This window comes from Cydia strobilella, chromosome 4 (assembly GCF_947568885.1).
Source record: "Cydia strobilella chromosome 4, ilCydStro3.1, whole genome shotgun sequence".
NCBI classification, from domain to species: Eukaryota; Metazoa; Arthropoda; class Insecta; order Lepidoptera; family Tortricidae; genus Cydia; species Cydia strobilella.
This window is the reverse complement of record NC_086044.1, coordinates 16,580,037-16,598,016: the sequence shown is the minus strand read 5'-3', so window position 1 is coordinate 16,598,016 and position 17,980 is coordinate 16,580,037. Positions and strand designations below refer to the sequence as shown.

Here is a 17,980-nt window from a genome sequence, read left to right as displayed (position 1 = left end):
CGTTGCTAGTTCCGCAGTGGAATATTGCGGGGATAGCAATGCTGACGTTGCTAGCTCCGCAGAGGAATATTTCGGGGATAGCAATGCTGACGTTGCTAGTTCCGCAGTGGAATATTGCGGGGATAGCAATGCTGACATTGCTAGCTCCGCAGAGGAATATTGCGGGGATAGCAATGCTGACATTGCTAGCTCCGCAGAGGAATATTGCGGGGATAGCAATGCTGACGTTGCTAGCTCCGCAGAGGAATATTGCGGGGATAGCAATGCTGACATTGCTAGCTCCACAGAGGAATATTGCGGGGATAGCAATGCTGACGTTGCTAGCTCCGCAGAGGAATTTTGCGGGGATAGCAATGCTAACGTTGCTAGCTCCGCAGTGGAATATTGCGGGGATAGCAATGCTGACGTTGCTAGCTCCGCAGTGGAATATTGCGGGGATAGCAATGCTGACGTTGCTAGCTCCGCAGTGGAATATTGCGGGGATAGCAATTCAGACGTTGCTAGCTCCGCAGTGGAATATTGCGGGGATAGCAATGCTGACGTTGCTAGCTCCGCAGTGGAATATCGCGGGGATAGCAATGTTTACGTTCAACATTGCAGAACTAGCAATGCCAAAAGTCGCGAACGACAATAGCTACCTGAAAAAATACAACAATATTTATAAAACTAACTTTTATTATTAAAAAACGTTTGCAGGTCCGTAAGAATAGAAAAAAATGTTGCCCACTAAAATACAAATAATGTAGATAATAATGGGAAACTAAAAGTTTCCAGTGAAAAATCAACTATTTACTAATATGTAAATCAAAAACAAACACTCGGTGTTTCGAAAATGGGAATTGAACCCGCTAAATGAAAGAAAGACCTGCAATTTACTGTACCGATCGGAAGGCTTAATTACATACATTTATTTAAGATGCTATGTTATTTTGAAGAACCCTTTGATTGAGCCTTTCGATCGGTACAGTAAAATTGAAAGGTTTTTTTTGTTTTTCACATTTAGCGGTATAGTAACAGTTAAGCTATGTCAGCTCATATTCAAGCGCGCGTGCACCGCGATTTGATCTGATTAGCCAAAACCCATATCCGTAGGAACGGATCAACGGGACGCCAGTCCCGCCTGAACCATTGTACAGTTAACTGGTTATTTTAATATACGGAGTCGAATATAAAAGTGATTATTATTCAACACTAAAATACCTATTTAAATACTATTTACCCTCTAGCCACTATACAGAAGTACCGTCAGCGGGATCCGGGAATCGAACCCGCTTTAGAAGTACTAAAAAAGCGGGTTCGATTCCCGGATCAGCCAGGCGACTTTTTTCAAATTCTTTGAATGTAGTTCGTATTGTTTTTAAATAAATATAGAAATGAAGCTATTTTTACTTCCACTCGTCAAATATTTGGTGACAACTCGCCAAATATATCGAAACACAACCTTATTCCCATGGCAAGAAAGGTGTGTTGCGACATATTTGGCGACTTTGGCTGGCTATTTGAAGCTGACTGTACCTACTATTTCAAAGTTAAATGGATGCGAATGGATTAGAAGTATGACCATATATTTGACGAGTAGAAGTAAAAATAGCTTCCTTTCATTTTTATTTCAAAACAATACGAATTGCAAATAATTAAGAAAAATCGCCTGGCTGATCCGGGAATCGAACCCGCTAAATGTGAACAAATAATAATAATTAGCATACCGTCAGGTAACAAGCAAAACTCACTAACTACTGAAAAATAATTAAACAAAAATCAACCTTATTCGCATAATATTACGGTTCACTATGGCTATGAACTTGTGGTGGTACTTAGTGACTTTTGCTTATCACCCGACGATATATCTACCTGCTGTTAACCTAACCTAACCTAACCTAAGTACTGGTAATAACCAACAACAGTATAACGTGACCCACCCCGTGCAGTTCTGTACCTTACTGTCAATATTATAGTGACAACGCTATTCATACATCAGGTCACTACTTACATGCAAGGTGTTTCCTAACACAACAATCTAGCGCCACTTGCACCATCCTACTAACTAATGAGGGGTTAACCGGTTAACCCCTCATTAGTTAGTAGGATGGTGCAAGTGGCGCTTAGGGCCACAACTGTAGTTACATATCGTTTAAATAGAAACTAAACTTATAGCCACGTCAAATTAAGCCGAAAATATCAATCAGCAGAAATAATTCGTGTTGTTTTGAAAATTGGTATAGTTATTTATACCTTGTGGTGTCCAGATAAACATACTAAAAGTCCTCGAGGGTGTAGGGGGGGGGATTTTCCAAACCACGAATTATATCCGCAGATTTTTTATTTTTTTTTGGGTTATTAGCATATTATCACTGCATGAACAAAACTGTTTTCATAATGAGGGCTATTCCCATCAATAATCATTACATATTTACCGTAATATAACATTTGATTACTTCCTGTAAAATAAAATACGAACAAAAATATGTTTAAAATAGGAATTGTTAACACTGTAATGTTCCACGGCCCTTTTGAACTTAATTTACTAAACTGAGTTAGGGTATGCATTATACCTGCATAAGTAATTGTAATCATACTTACTATTACTACAAATTATTAAATCTTACTCTAGTTGGGTTAATTAAATCGGTTTACTGAGTACGATATGATACTCAGGAAGATTAATGTTATGCCCAATGACTACACAGTTGCACAAAAACGGATACTGCATGGTGTCTTGATCAATGTATATGTGTGATGATTGTAATGAGTCCAGTACATTATAAGCATGGTAATGATTATCAAAACCAATTGTTTGTAAAGGCTTAGCCTTGAAACTAATCTTAGACACTCCATCAACATATATGTCATCAATTTTGGAAAAATAAATGTTTTCTTCATTAATAGCAGTAACTATTACAGAATTTACTTGGTAGCGCTCGGAACACTTTGCCGCCCAACTCACTTTATATAATTTTGTAATATCTGACCATTGCATTTGATCTAAAATCTGTTTACATTCACTAACTGGTACTTCTGCTTGGCCCCCAAACGAAAGAGGCGAACGAATAGTTTCTTTCAAGAATATGTCATTTAACATCAACTGATGCTTTCGAGCTACTGTCAGTGTCATGTTAATTCGGTTATTTGTTGATTTTGCAGCTAACTTGTTGAAGCGATGTTTAGCTTCGTAGCGCATTGAAGACAGAAATCTCAAGGGACCAAAACGTAACATTGCCGAATGATAGTGCAGTAAATTGTGAAATTTAGGCTTAAGACTTTGGTTAAACAGTGTGATGTACATTTCGCAAAAGTCAGCGATCATATACTTAAAATAGTCTATTTGCTCAGATACAAAACGGGGTGACATAATAAAATCTAAAACAGTCATTAATTGAATATACAGTTGCCAATATTTATTATGTCTTGGAATGAAATCACCAAACATTACACCAAAATACTTGCAAAATGTGCTCATTTCGGCAGCATTTAAACGTATATTGCCTTTTCGTAAATTGGACATGGCCAGCGTGACGGGCTTATCTTTTTTATCGGGACCGTATTGAAATGAGGAAATTTTGTTATTAACAATATCAATTGTAAGATATTTCATTTTGTCTACAAAAACCACAAGTAAAGAGCACATGACGTATTTGGCACAGCCTTCGTGCATGTCATGCATTACATCAAAACCCATTTGCGAAAATAAATTAAAATTTTCTATGTCGAGCCATATACATTTTTCTTTGACGCCTGTCAGAGATGAATTATTCGTTTTTAAATCATCCTGGTAATTTGACTCGGTCCTTAAGAGAGATTCATCTTCATAAACCTGATTAGCCATGACTTTTTTCTCTACTTTGCATGTTCTGCAAGGAAAATTGCTTGAAAAACTCTCAACAAATCCTAAAACACTATGCAAGCCTAAATTATCTCCTAAAATTAATGACAACTCAAAGTAAATTGTGCCCTTGAAATCTGGCAAATCAAAAACTATTCCATGCTTAAATAAATCATTAAACTGGTCAATCAGGGGCTGAAATATTATACGATTCCCAAATTCCACTCTGTCAGTGGAATGATAGAGTAAGACTAAAAATATGTTACCTAACAGAGAGGCACAATAGTACGGCAGGCAAGGAAGAGAAATGTATGCGGCTCCTAGTTTGTGCACACCACTATGACTACCCAAAGGGTTCAAAGTCTCGAAATCGTCAATTTGCAAAAATATGGGCATGACTATCTTATCTCCATGATTTTTCTGTCTCCAAAATGAACCATGCATATAATGCTCTATACTGTTTGACGTGTCATGAGCCATCAGTTTTTTCATAGCATCGATGGTCTCATGAAGTATGTTAGGCAACGAAAAAAATTTGTGCAACACATCTCTAATAGGTATTTTATGGGCTATGCACTCTACTGCTTGGTAATAAGTTTTACCTTTTTTTTTTACGTAATCAAATCGTCGCCCTACAGTATAAGGCTCAGGATTAACTAAAGTACCCTTACTTTCAAAGAACTGATGTCGTTTATAAGTTGAACTAAACATCTCTAGATCGGTTGTCAGTTTTGCTACGGCAGAGCTAGAAGTTACTGGTAACAGAGGTCTGATTGACATAGTGAACATGTTGTGAATACCGCTATAAACTGTATCTAGCACATTGTTCGGCAAATGGGGATTACTATACAGGGATGAGAAAAGTTGACCTAAACTGTCGCTTAGCGGCGGTGTGTTGTGTTTGCTATCACTCTGTATAGTACTATTATTTTCTTTAATTTGAAACTCGGTTGCGCTACACACATTATGTAATGGATCATTATTCACGGGAGAGGTCTCTTGTCCAATAGCAAAATCCTGTACACTTGAAGCCTGTTGTAACATAGAAGAATCTGAATGTTCTTTCAAATAATGACGCCTAAATGAATTGTAGAGTTGATAAGTTCTCCCACAATCCATGTTTGGACAAATATAACATTTACCTGGATGATAAAATGTAAAATGGGTTTTAAATTGCTTCATTTGGACAAAAGACCTTTTACATATTGCACACAGCACCATCGTGCCTGTTAGAAACAGAAGCAAGCAAATCTAGCATAGGAGTGCCTTCAGTGTCAAACTTGCTCTTCATTACATATATACTTCTTTGGATAAACATCCAGACTGGGGCACAATCTTTTGAATATGGTAAGTCTAATGCCCATAGAATCTTAAAAGTATTTGAAACAGCTTTACAAATGCTGGGAAACGTGTACCTGATGTCTTCAGAGATTATTAAATCATACTGCGTAACATCCTGCCAGCAAGCCCCAACAGCAACCAAATATGGAAGAACAGGCAATTTTTTTTCCTGCAATGTGGCCTTCCGTTCACTGAAGTGGCTTTGAAGGTCCGATGTAGATGGCACCAAGCTTAAAAACGCGTTGCTTACTTCTAATCTAGACGGGTTCCAGGGTTTTCTGACTCCTTTCACGGGAACAGTGTGCATTTGTTTCAGCAACAGGGGAACTGCCAGAAAAGTCGCAACATTCGCTTGTTCCTCCCCCGCTGCAAAAATAATTAATACTTAGTATGGTTAACGGTTACTTAAGGTAAAGTTTCTATTGAGTAAAATTCGTCATCTCCTCTATCTATAGTACCTACTTCACTTCCAGCCGGGCTAGCACATGATTGGCGCGAGAGTATCTCGCCGCGACATAGACTACCCGTCGCCTTTAAATTCATACAGTTAGTAAAAGACGGGTAGTCTATCTCGCGGCGAGATACTGTCGCGTCAATCATGTGCTCGGCCTACAGGTGTCGTTAAAAAAATCTACCCTGTATATAATATGTTATTTTCATCACACTTGCTCGAAAAAGATCTAATATCATGCAGGTGTACTAAAGGACAAAGGCCTATATTGTTCCCGCAGGAGTTATGGATTGTGAAAAAAAGGTGTAACTCTCTAGGGAGTTACAGCTTTTTTTTTATTATGTCATAACTACTACTATTACTACTTAATATGAACCAAGTAGGTATACATGAGTTTTACTTTTAAAATACTGACGTTTATAATTAGATATTTCGGTTAATTAATTTAATAGCTGTTCAAAATAATATTCTTACTCAATTTTCAATCGTGGCTGAATGCCGGATGGGTATGTGCCTTAGATGCCTAACTTGGCAAAAAATCACAATATGGCGGACGAATGTTTGAAATGTCACCGTATTTAAGAATTTTTTCGCATAAAATTTAGTTTTTTCTTCGCAAGTGTGATTCTGTGTTACTCCGGGAGTAAGAATATTAACAAACTCGAGCCCCTTGCAAGAACTTGAACGTTATGCTTAGGTACTTACTTCTATATAATCTATATGGCTGAACAAATAAAACGTATGTACCAGGGTGGTTCACGTGTGTATGGGAAAAATTCAAGCTCTACCCCCTTATTTTGTTGATCAATCACAACTTTATCTCAACTACAATTTTTATTCCCATAATTTGAAAATGTGATTTATAAGTTATTAAGTAAAAAAACATTTTTATTTCAAATTTTTATGAATTTTTAGGTGAATTTAAAAAAATCTACCTTTTGAAAAATTACAAAAAATAGAAATGAAATTGTTTTTTTTTTTTACTTCAAAACTTATAAATCAAATATTCAAATGGTGTGTAAACAGATACATAAATAAAAATCTAAATAATAAATACGCATCCTCTTGTAGTTAAAGTTACAAAATTGGGAATATTTTTTCAGCAAAATGAGTGTAACAAAATAAAACAAAAGGTTTTTTAGAGCCACCCTAGTATGTACAGTGTATGCAATTTCGAAGCTCACTGTACATACTGTATTTACATATAGAGGCAATAAAGACACTATTTGACAAAAAAACGATAATATAACTTACAAGTTGCAAGATCCAAAACAGTTTGAATAGAAGTGTCAGGTCGTGTTAGCTGTTGAGCCTTCTCATCTAGTAATGATAGCAGGCGACCTTTCACTACCGGGAAATTTTCTTCGAACTTTCCTTCTATTTCAGGGTATATTTTGTCAAAGTCACTGGCCAGCTGAAAATAAACAGAAATCAAACATTTGTTATTCAATTAGAGCTTAAAAGCTCTTTCACAAAATCAAAAATGTTGCTAGTCATCAATCATCATTCATAATCATACAACGAGAAATGTTGCTAGTGTATATATGAGTATTTAAAATGAAAATCAATAACCCGACTGCATAATAATAATATAATCTACTAGCCCGCGACTCCACCCGCCACAGATAGACACACTTTCGCATTTATAATATTAGTATGGATTTACTCGCAAAACTGAGACAAATGTAATGACACCTCATATGTTAAACTCCGCTAAATGGTTTAGGCAGTAGAGCGTGCCAAATAATTAAAGATACATACATACATACGCTTGAAAAACTTAACCTCCTTTCTGCAGTTGGGTATAAAAATAACTTAACACAAATTGATGACTTCTGCCTGGTGATGTCATGAAGTCTGGCATGAAGACACTTGATTGATTAGTATTATCATTGACTCACCAATTCATAGCCCCAAGGACATTGCAGTGCTGGGAAGATGCTCAAATAACTAACATGGTCGCCTTCTTGCAGTGCAGCCATGCGTTCATGTAGACAACTGTTCCATTTTGTTTCTACCAATTCTCTCGGTGAAGAAGAGTGCTTCAACCACTGCACGGTATCTTTTTCAGAGTCTTGATTGGTACTTATTGTTTGAAAGGTGTCAGGAAAAGGTCTAACCCGTGCATTAGAAGATTTGACAGCAGATTTTTTTCTCTTGTTTTGGTCTCCGCTGCTGTCGCTGCTCTTGTCGCTATTACTGCTGTTACGACTTCTGCTGCGGCTGCGGATTTCTGCATTTAATTTTCTGCGTACTGTTATTAATCGGTTCACTATCAGGCCACTGGCCTGGATAGCTTTTCCATCAACAAGACGAAAAGGATTATAATATACCCCCTTTGTTTCACCTGGGAAAAGCTTTATAATTTCTGATGTCCACGTATCCCAGGTTTCTTTTCGTATTGGGTCAGTGTTTTCTTTCAATTTCCGCACCTCAGCCTCAACAATAAGGGCCGTCAGTATCTTTCGGTCACTAGACGATAATACCTTTTTATTGATTAGAGGTTTCCCAATACTGGATGTCTCTAAAATTTGTTTAAGATTTCCGCCAGTTATAGCCCCTATGAGTTTGCTTGCATCTATAAACTGTAAATCGTCACAATTGATGTCCCATTCCTGAAAATCAAGTAAGCACTAAGTTACTAAAGAACTAGAAGTCACGTCATGTGGGTATTTACTATTTGGGCACAATCATAATATTTACATAAAATAAATACATAAAATAAATATTTGGAGACAATCTTATTCAGAAAATCAACCTAGTCCCAAACTAAACGTTATTTATTTATTTTAGACTTAAAAACAAAACATTCATATTGACTACATATGATAGAAATAGCTTACACTTTTAATCTTTTGGATAGTAAAAAACCGGCCAATTGCGAGTCGGACTCGAGCACCGAGGGTTCCGTACTTTATAGTATTTGTTGTTATAGCGGCAACAGAAATACATCATCTGTGAAAATGACAACTGTCTGGCTATCACGGTTCATGAGATACAGCCTAGTGACAGACAGACAGACGGACAGCGGAGTCTTAGTAATAGGGTCCCGTTTTTACCCTTTGGGTACGGAACCCTAAAAATATATGATTATAATTAAATGTATTATAAATTAGTCGGAGTAATTCGTATTAAAATAAGTTGAAATAATTTGACCCAAAATAATAATGTACCTTAATATAATTATTCTGTGAAATGTATTTATTTCCTGGCCTACTTGTAATATGGGTACTAGTGACGATATAAATACTTATATAGTTTAATACATAGAAAACACCTAAGACTCAGGAACAAATACTCGTGTTTATCACACAAATATTTGCCCTGACCGGGGATTGAACAGACAGTTGACTCCCTCTGCATAACAAAAACATGATCCACCTTAAATACAGAGTAAAGATAAATATTATTATAATTACCAATAATTCAGTTGATGTTGTAACAACAGAGGATGTACTAGATTTTTGGCTACTTGATGGAATCACAAAGGAGTCTTGCTTTTTAATTGGAGCTATAACTTGCTGTACATCTACATCCCTCGGATCTTTTGTAACTCCTCTCTATAAAATAAAATTAGGAGTGATTAATTTAACCATAATGCCCATTCACATTATTTTATTTATTTTTATTTATTTATCAAATGGCACTATTTAATTGTTAATGCTTAGTTTATTGATGAAAATACAAAAGTCGCTGTATCTCCATCATCAGACTTAACCTTGATAAAAAATTCTTTATAAATCTTACTGGCTTAGTAAACATAACGAAGAGGACAAATCGTCAAAGTGAACTATGCATCGTTAAAGAGTTTCGTTTTGATCATCATCAGCAGTTCCACTTCATTAAATGTCAGTTTTTCTGAACGTGAATACTAGATTCATTAATGAAAATACAAAAATCGCTATATGTATGCCTATAAGATTCAAGAATTTTTCCCTGGATTCCTCATGGATCCCATCATCAAAACTGGGTTTTGACAAAAACGGGACCAACTTGGGACTATACACATTCAAACAAAAAAAACAATTTTCCAAATCGGTTCACCAATGACGGAGTTATGACGTAACATACATACAAAAAAAAAAACGGTCGAATTGATAACCTCCTCCTTTTTTGAAGTCGGTTAAAAATTGATTCAAAGTAATGAAAACATCTAAATTTTGAATCAAGTAGGTATACGAAAAAATGAAACTGCTCACGCGTTCTCTCTCACGGTCTAACGCCATACGCAGTTTCCCTTTTTGAACTGCTGCCGGGACCAATAACGACAACTCATGGTCGTTTGCGTTCAATAAAAAATCGAGATCCGCGCCCTGATCTATAAGCATAGAGATAAATAATAAGTACTGCATATTGCATAAATTTAACCCACTACACTGCACTGTCATGGCGGTAACAATGCCGGCAATATTTTTGCAGATATATTTGTCCATGGGGCTTCAAAGTGCCATAATTTCATTGCAACGTGTATTTTCCATGATTTCAAGAAAAATAAGAAGTAAATGGCCATTTCGATGGAGCTATAATGTCTACAACAATACATTGCTTTATTTGGGCAGTCGTGTAAAAAAAAATGGTCCAACATTGCAATTCAAAAATAACCTAAAAATAATTGTTTTAAATTCGATTTAAGAAATCTTCGACTTCGAATAGTTTATTAGGATGAAACAAATATCGATTAGCAACGACAGTCACATTACATTAACTACAATAGTAACTAGTTAGAACTATGTAAATACAAATTATAACTTACCGTTTAGCGATCCAAAAAGGTGTATCAAATCACAGTTGAACAGAAACACACTTAAGTCGTCCATCCTTTATATTTACTATTTACCTATAACTGTCTTAACTTTAAAGAAACTATTTCCTTATATTTTTAACAACGTGAACGGTTCGTTGTTTGAAAAGACAATAATAATCACTAAATAAATACGTTCCGTTGTTAGCGATTTGTCACGCATCCTAACCGTACGAATGTTGCCAGCGAAATGAACGATTCTTTTGTCAATTTTGCAAAGGACTAGTCAACATCACTATTTTAACAAAGTTAACATTGTGTTTCTAGCAATGCTTATATTATTTCGCAATGTAAAAGTTGTGAAATTATTAACTTGAGAAATTTTTCCCTTGTAAATTCCGCAATTCTAACATTGCGACTTGAGCAATCAAATACCTTTCTTAGAATTCCGTTTTTAGGGTAAAGGCATTAGTAAGTAGGTACTAAGTACAAATAATAATAATTAAGTACGTTGTTCCTTATAAAAAACTGCAAACCTGGAGAGTGGAGTCATAGCACGGTACGCTTATCACCATGCCTGTCACGTTCTAACAAGTATGTGAGTGCGAAAGTGACGGACTTAGTGATAGGGGAAACCATGCTGTGCGGGCAGCACGTAGTACGTACAGAAGGTTATAATTTATTATGTGTGAGCATTTGACAGATTCAAAGAGCAGTTAGATTAAAAACTATTTTAGGTAATAATTGCTTATCTAGAGAGATCGGTGCGGGCGGGTTGTGAGCGCGGCGCTGGCGGGCCGCGAGCATGACGTTGTCACTGACGCTGTCGCTAAATCTAGAGCCCGCGCAGCATGGTTTCCCCTATCACTAAGTCCGTCACTTTCGCACTCACATACTTGTTAGAACGTGACAGGCATGGTGATAAGCGTACCGTGCTACGACTCAGACAAAATTAATACAGCCGCCTTGAATAGCCGCCGAATAGTAAATCATATTTTTACTTCTAGCGCCTAAACTATTGAGTGGATTTCAATCAAATAGACATCAGTAGATCCATAATTAGTACACGAGTGCTATGCAATACAAATTTACTAAAATAAGTGGAGGAAAAATGTGTAAAACTTAAAAATGTGACTACAAAAACAGATTTTAGGTCTTAAATGGGGTTTAAATAATAGTGACAGTAATGAAATTTGACACCTACAATTTCAGGGATCCCTGTTTGCGTGTCATAAAATTGGAGCTTCGGGTCCACGGGGATCAAACGCCATCTTGAAAAGTATAAGTCTTTTTTGGTTTTTCTTTTTTTCTCGGAATATCTGGGTTTAATGTGAATACTGTGTATAGCGAAACGAAAGCTTGTTAAATTCCACATTAAAAAGTTATACAACACCATGTCCCAAAAACGAAGCCTTTTTCTAGAAATTACCAATTTTTGGAACACAAACACATTATCTACCCAACCACGAAAAAAAAAAATGTGTGGAAACTTGTAAGCTTCCCTTGTAACTTGTAAGCCCTATTTGATAGTTTGTATGGAGATCAAACCTTTTTTTGAGTACAGGACTAAGAAGTCTTTGTATGAAGGCATATTATTAGAATACAAGAAAAGTAATTTAAGCGTTTTTAAATATTCATCCCTTAAAAGAGTTAAAAAGGGGTTGAAAGTTTGAATTCATTACAAATGCTTATTGAAATTTCTCAGAAAGGCATTGTATAATATTACAAAAAAGGTTATTTCAACGTTCTTAATAATTCTACCCTTAAGGGTGTTAAAAAGGGGATGTATATAAGTTTATATGTAGTACAAGTTTTCGTTTTAGCTAGGAACATGAAACTTGGTAAAAGGGCATTATATTAAAATAGACGAAAACTGATTGCACCGTGTTTGAAAAGTTTGTATTAATAAAGTTTGCAGTGGGAGCGAACATTTTTTTTAAATAGTGGACTTGAAAATCTGAGTGTTGAGAGGGTTTATATCGCGAACAATTTTTTTCAGCTAGGGGCTTGAAACTTTGTACTTTGTGAAAGACAAATTTCATGCGCTGTATAATTATTAACAAATGATTTACCGTCCCTACTGATATCTTTTGCTGCATAATGTTCTATGCTCATTTAAAATATATAACCACCAACATACAAATCCACGCGTACGAAGTCGCGGGCAACAGCTAGTATATTTAATATGTCTTAACCGTTTCAACGCCAAGCAGCGAAGTAATTCGACGTGACTCAGACCAGACGCCAAGCAATAAACCAAATGTATGGTTTTCTAATAGGAGCAAATGTCGTGGCGTCAGTGGTACGACTTTCCGCTGACGTGATTTTCCGTCTTTGGCGGTGAAAAGGTTAAAACAAAAACCTATTATTGGATTATTTACCCTTGTAACACCTGCAAACATTGTAAATCAACTTAAAATTTGTAGTTAAGAGTTCTCTTTTGTGATTTTGACAAAGGCTCTCTCAAAGTTGCTAAAATCACAAGGTATTAATCAATGTGGTTGTGAACACTGTCAACCTCCAAACTTTAGCCGTGTAGATTCCGCAGAGTTCTATTTTGTTATTTTGACAAAAGCTCTTGAAGTTGCTAATATCACAAAGTAAAAAACAATGTGGCGGCCAACATTGCGAACCGCACAAAACTTAACTGTGAAGATTTCGCAGAGTTATTCTTTGTTATTTTGACAAAGGTCCTCAAAGTTGCTAACATTACAAGGTTTAAATCAATGTGGTTGTGAACACTGTCAACCCTCAAACTTTATCCGTGTAGATTCCGCAGAGTTCTATTTTGTTATTTTGACAAAGGCGCTTAAAATTGGTAATGTCACAAAGTAAAAAACAATGTGGCGGCCAACATTGCGAACCGCACAAAACTTAACTGTGAAAATTTCGCAGAGTTATTCTTTGTTATTTTGACAAAGGTCCTCAAAGTTGCTAACATTACAAGGTTTAAATCAATGTGGTTGTGAACACTGTCAACCCCCAAACTTTAGCCGTGTAGATTCAGCAGAGTTCTATTTTGTTATTTTGGCAAAGGCTCTTGAAGTTGCTAATGTCTCAAAGTAAAAAACAATGTCGCGGCCAACATTGCGAACCGCACAAAACTTAACTGTGAAGATTTCACAGAGTTATTCTTTGTTATTTTGACAAGGGTCCTCAAAGTTGCTAACATTACAAGGTTTAAATCAATGTGGTTGTGAACACTGTCAACCCTCAAACTTTATCCGTGTAGATTCCGCAGAGTTCTATTTTGTTATTTTGACAAAGGCGCTTAAAATTGGCAATGTCACAAAGTAAAAAACAATGTGGCGGCCAACATTGCGAATAGCACAAAACTTAACTGTGAAAATTTCGCAGAGTTATTCTTTGTTATTTTGACAAAGGTCCTCAAAGTTGCTAACATTACAAGGTTTAAATCAATGTGGTTGTGAACACTGTCAACCCCCAAACTTTAGCCGTGTAGATTCAGCAGAGTTCTATTTTGTTATTTTGGCAAAGGCTCTTGAAGTTGCTAATGTCACAAAGTAAAAAACAATGTCGCGGCCAACATTGCGAACCGCACAAAACTTAACTGTGAAGATTTCACAGAGTTATTCTTTGTTATTTTGACAAGGGTCCTCAAAGTTGCTAACATTACAAGGTTTAAATCAATGTGGTTGTGAACACTGTCAACCCCCAAACTTTAGCCGTGTAGATTCCGCAGAGTTCTATTTTGTTATATTGACAAAGGCTCTTGAAATTGGTAATGTCACAAAGTAAAAAACAATGTGGCGGCCAACATTGCGAACCTCACAAAACTTTACTGTGAAGATTTCGCAGAGTTATTCTTTGTTATTTTGACAAAGGTCCTCAAATTTGCTAACATCACAAGGTATAAATCAATGTGGTTGTGAACACTGTCAACCCCCAAACTTTAGCCGTGTAGATTCCGCAGAGTTCTGTTTTGTTATTTTGACAAAGGCTCTTGAAGCTGCTATTGTCACAAAGTAAAAAACAATGTGTCGGCGAACATTGCGAACCGCACAAACTTTAACTGTGAAGATTTCGCAGAGTTATCTTTTGTTATTTTGACAAAGGTCCTCAAAGTTGCTAAAACCACAACTCACAAATCACACGTTGTGCAATGAGCAAAGCCAAACTATGTTAAATTCGCATTTTTAACTATGCTATTATGACAAGGCATCGAAAAATTGATAGTTTAACAACATTTTTATTGTTAGTTTCGCAATAATTGCGTTTCGCAAAAAAAAAGTTGCTGCGCTAGCAAAGGCTAGGTTGTCAATGTCCCAAAGTAGTTTTGTGTTTTTATCAATAATTCGTTCGCAACGTAAAACTGCAGCCTTGTCTCCGGATTTTTCTCTGAGTGTATAATTATATTTCTCAAGCTTCATTCTTCAGATATAAAAACCAGGTAGTCCTTTAACCTACTAGGCAACTCATCGCATGTTTAAAGTGGGTAGCAAAAACTTTAACTCAAACAGGTCTATCCCTACTTTTCCCCCGTCTTCATGGGGCGCGCGGCTTGCCGCCATTGCTCATTCTTTATTCTTGCGAGGCAACGAACGCACGTAAAATCATAATTTTGTTTCAAAGTTAGTGCAGTCATTATACGATTTATACGAGAATACGACACGTAAGCTGTGGGATTATTCGTCTCGTATTCGTTGTGCAATATATTTGTTATTAAAATTGTTCATCATCCTGGAGGTTAGTCGAGAACTAACACGAAGGAATAAATCATCCTGGGGGTTGGTCGAGAATCAACACGAAGGAATAAATCATCCTGGGGGTTGGTCGTGAACCAACACGAAGGAAAAAATTATCTTGGGGGTTGGTCGTGAACCAACACGATGGAAAGTCTGTTCGTACTTCGAACACCGATTGCGCCCGGGGTTTGGTCGTGAACCAACCAAAGTTTTAATTTAGATCGGACAGCGCGCAACGAAACAAAGGGCCCTAAATAATCATATTGTGTTGTGTTAAAGAGACGAGGGAGGCTTTCTTTTTATTTGGTTTTAGATGGCCCAACAGAAGAAACTCAAGCAAAATTGCCGAGTGATAATAGATTCTTCAGATCCTGAAGAAAAATCAGATACTTACTTAAGTGTAACTATTTTAACTATTTTTGTAAATAACTTACACTTTGTGATCAAATACCTTGCACTTACTTAGTACCGCGCGGGCCGTGAGTCCACGACTGGTAACTATAAACCTGGGGGGCGGCCTAGAGTCGTCACGAAGATAGAACTTGCTTGAGGTTGGCCGTGAGTCAACACGATAGCAATGCATAACACAATTTAATAAATCTATAGCGGTTCTCGATCAAAACCACGCACATTTTAAAACACCAAGTTCAAGTTTTTCTATGTGCAATAAAGAATTATCTTTTAAGTTCAAGTTCAAATATACTTTATTCATGTATAGGCCTATCTATGTAATCTAAAACCTTACGGGTTTTATTTTGAAAAACATTCGAAGTCTACCCTCGAATTAAAAATATTTCTTTTAAATTTTTTCACCAGCGCTCCGCGGTTCATTTTTGATTTGTGCGTGTCAGAGACACGTCGGTCTAGCTGCCGAAACGTTCGGCACAAGACTACATTGCCTTTTAAAATAAATCCTTACATATAAAATATATTTGGATTTTTAATATCCAATTATATGTGACAATAAATTTTACTCACACCTAACCCATAGTACGGTACTTTTATCCGCCCAGAGGTTGAATTTGAATAAACACGAGACTACCTCGTAAATTTATAATTGAAACAATACAATAGTACCTATATTGTTTTTATATTACCCACATAAGCAGTGTTGGCCGAACGCTAATGCCATTAACCATTAAAAATTAACAATTAAAAAGGTTAATGGCCATTAACCATTAGCCATTTAATTCGGATTAAAGTTAATTCGGATTAAAGTTAATTCGGATTAAATTTTTGAGACGTTAATGGCCATTGAAGTTAATTCGGATTAACTTTAATTCGGATTAACTTCAATGGCCATTAAAGTTTCAAAAAATTTATTAGAATTACTCTCAATTGCATCAACGTCTAATAAAATTACATTCGTGATATTTTAAAATGAGACAGCAAAATGACCCTGACTGAACCCTGGCAGTAGTAGCAGTACCTACCTACTACCTAGTAGAATTCTGGTTTGGTGCAACACAGACATACGCGGTTTTGGTCATTTAAATCGTCTTGATGAGCACTTCGGAGAGCCGTACCCACGATAGAGCTGATGCTGAACCCTGGCAGTACCTAATGGATCTAAGGTTTGGTGCAACATAGGCACACGCTGTTTTAGTCATCCGACTCGTCTTGATGAGCACTTCGGAGAGCCATACCCATGATAGAGCTGATGCTGAACCCTGGCAGTACCTAATGGATCTAAGGTTTGGTGCAACATAGGCACACGCTGTTTTAGTCACCCGACTCGTCTTGATGAGCACTTAGGAGAGCAGTACCCATAATGGAGGTGATGCTGAACCCTGGCAGTACCTAGCGGAACTAAGGTTTGGTGCAACATAGGCACACGCTGTTTTAGTCATCCGACTCGTCTTGATGAGCACTTAGGAGAGCAGTACCCATGATAGAGCTGATGCTGAACCCTGGCACTACCTAGTGGATCTAAGGTTTGGTGCAACATAGGCACACGCTGTTTTAGTCACCCGACTCGTCTTGATGAGCACTTAGGAGAGCGGTACCCATGATAGAGCTGATGCTGAACCCTAGCAGTACCTAGTGGATCTAAGGTTTGGTGCAACATAGGCACACGCTGTTTTAGTCACCCGACTCGTCTTGATGAGCACTTAGGAGAGCAGTACCCATAATGGAGCTGATGCTGAACCCTGGCAGTACCTAGTGGATCTAAGGTTTGGTGCAACATAGGCACACGCTGTTTTAGTCACCCGACTCGTCTTGATGAGCACTTAGGAGAGCAGTACCCATGATAGAGCTGATGCTGAACCCTGGCAGTACCTAGTGGATCTAAGGTTTGGTGCAACATAGGCACACGCTGTTTTAGTCACCCGACTCGTCTTGATGAGCACTTAGGAGAGCGGTACCCATGATAGAGCTGATGCTGAACCCTGGCAGTACCTAGTGGATCTAAGGTTTGGTGCAACATAGGCACACGCTGTTTTAGTCACCCGACTCGTCTTGATGAGCACTTAGGAGAGCAGTACCCATGATAGAGCTGATGCTGAACCCTGGCACTACCTAGTGGATCTAAGGTTTGGTGCAACATAGGCACACGCTGTTTTAGTCATCCGACTCGTCTTGATGAGCACTTAGGAGAGCAGTACCCATGATAGAGCTGATGCTGAACCCTGGCAGTACCTAGTGGATCTAAGGTTTGGTGCAACATAGGCACACGCTGTTTTAGTCACCCGACTCGTCTTGATGAGCACTTAGGAGAGCGGTACCCATGATAGAGCTGATGCTGAACCCTGGCAGTACCTAGTGGATCTAAGGTTTGGTGCAACATAGGCACGCGCTGTTTAGGTCATCCGACTCGTCTTGATGAGCACTTAGAAGAGCAGTACCCATGATAGAGCTGATGCTGAACCCTGGCAGTACCTAGTGGGTCTAAGGTTTGGTGCAACATAGGCACACGCTGT

General features: G+C 37.4%; 1 protein-coding gene across 2 annotated transcripts; it reads right to left on the bottom strand.

The window, feature by feature from the left end:
* Positions 1–1,329: 1,329 nt before the first annotated feature.
* Positions 1,330–13,282, bottom strand: LOC134740692 (uncharacterized). Of its 2 annotated transcripts, XM_063673253.1 has the most exons (6): positions 10,366–13,079; positions 9,812–9,930; positions 9,032–9,172; positions 7,514–8,227; positions 6,867–7,026; positions 1,330–5,527 (listed from the first exon to the last, which is right to left on the bottom strand). In XM_063673253.1, exons 1-6 carry the CDS (start codon positions 10,427–10,429, stop codon positions 5,019–5,021), a joined length of 1,707 nt encoding a protein of 568 aa, XP_063529323.1. In that variant the 5' UTR covers positions 10,430–13,079; the 3' UTR covers positions 1,330–5,018. The 2 variants fall into 2 exon arrangements, 1 of the variants encoding a protein (XP_063529323.1); XR_010127830.1 differs by lacking the exons at positions 1,330–5,527; positions 6,867–7,026; positions 7,514–8,227; positions 9,812–9,930 and having other exon boundaries at positions 8,260–9,172; positions 10,366–13,282.
* Between the last annotated feature and the right edge of the window lie 4,698 nt (positions 13,283–17,980).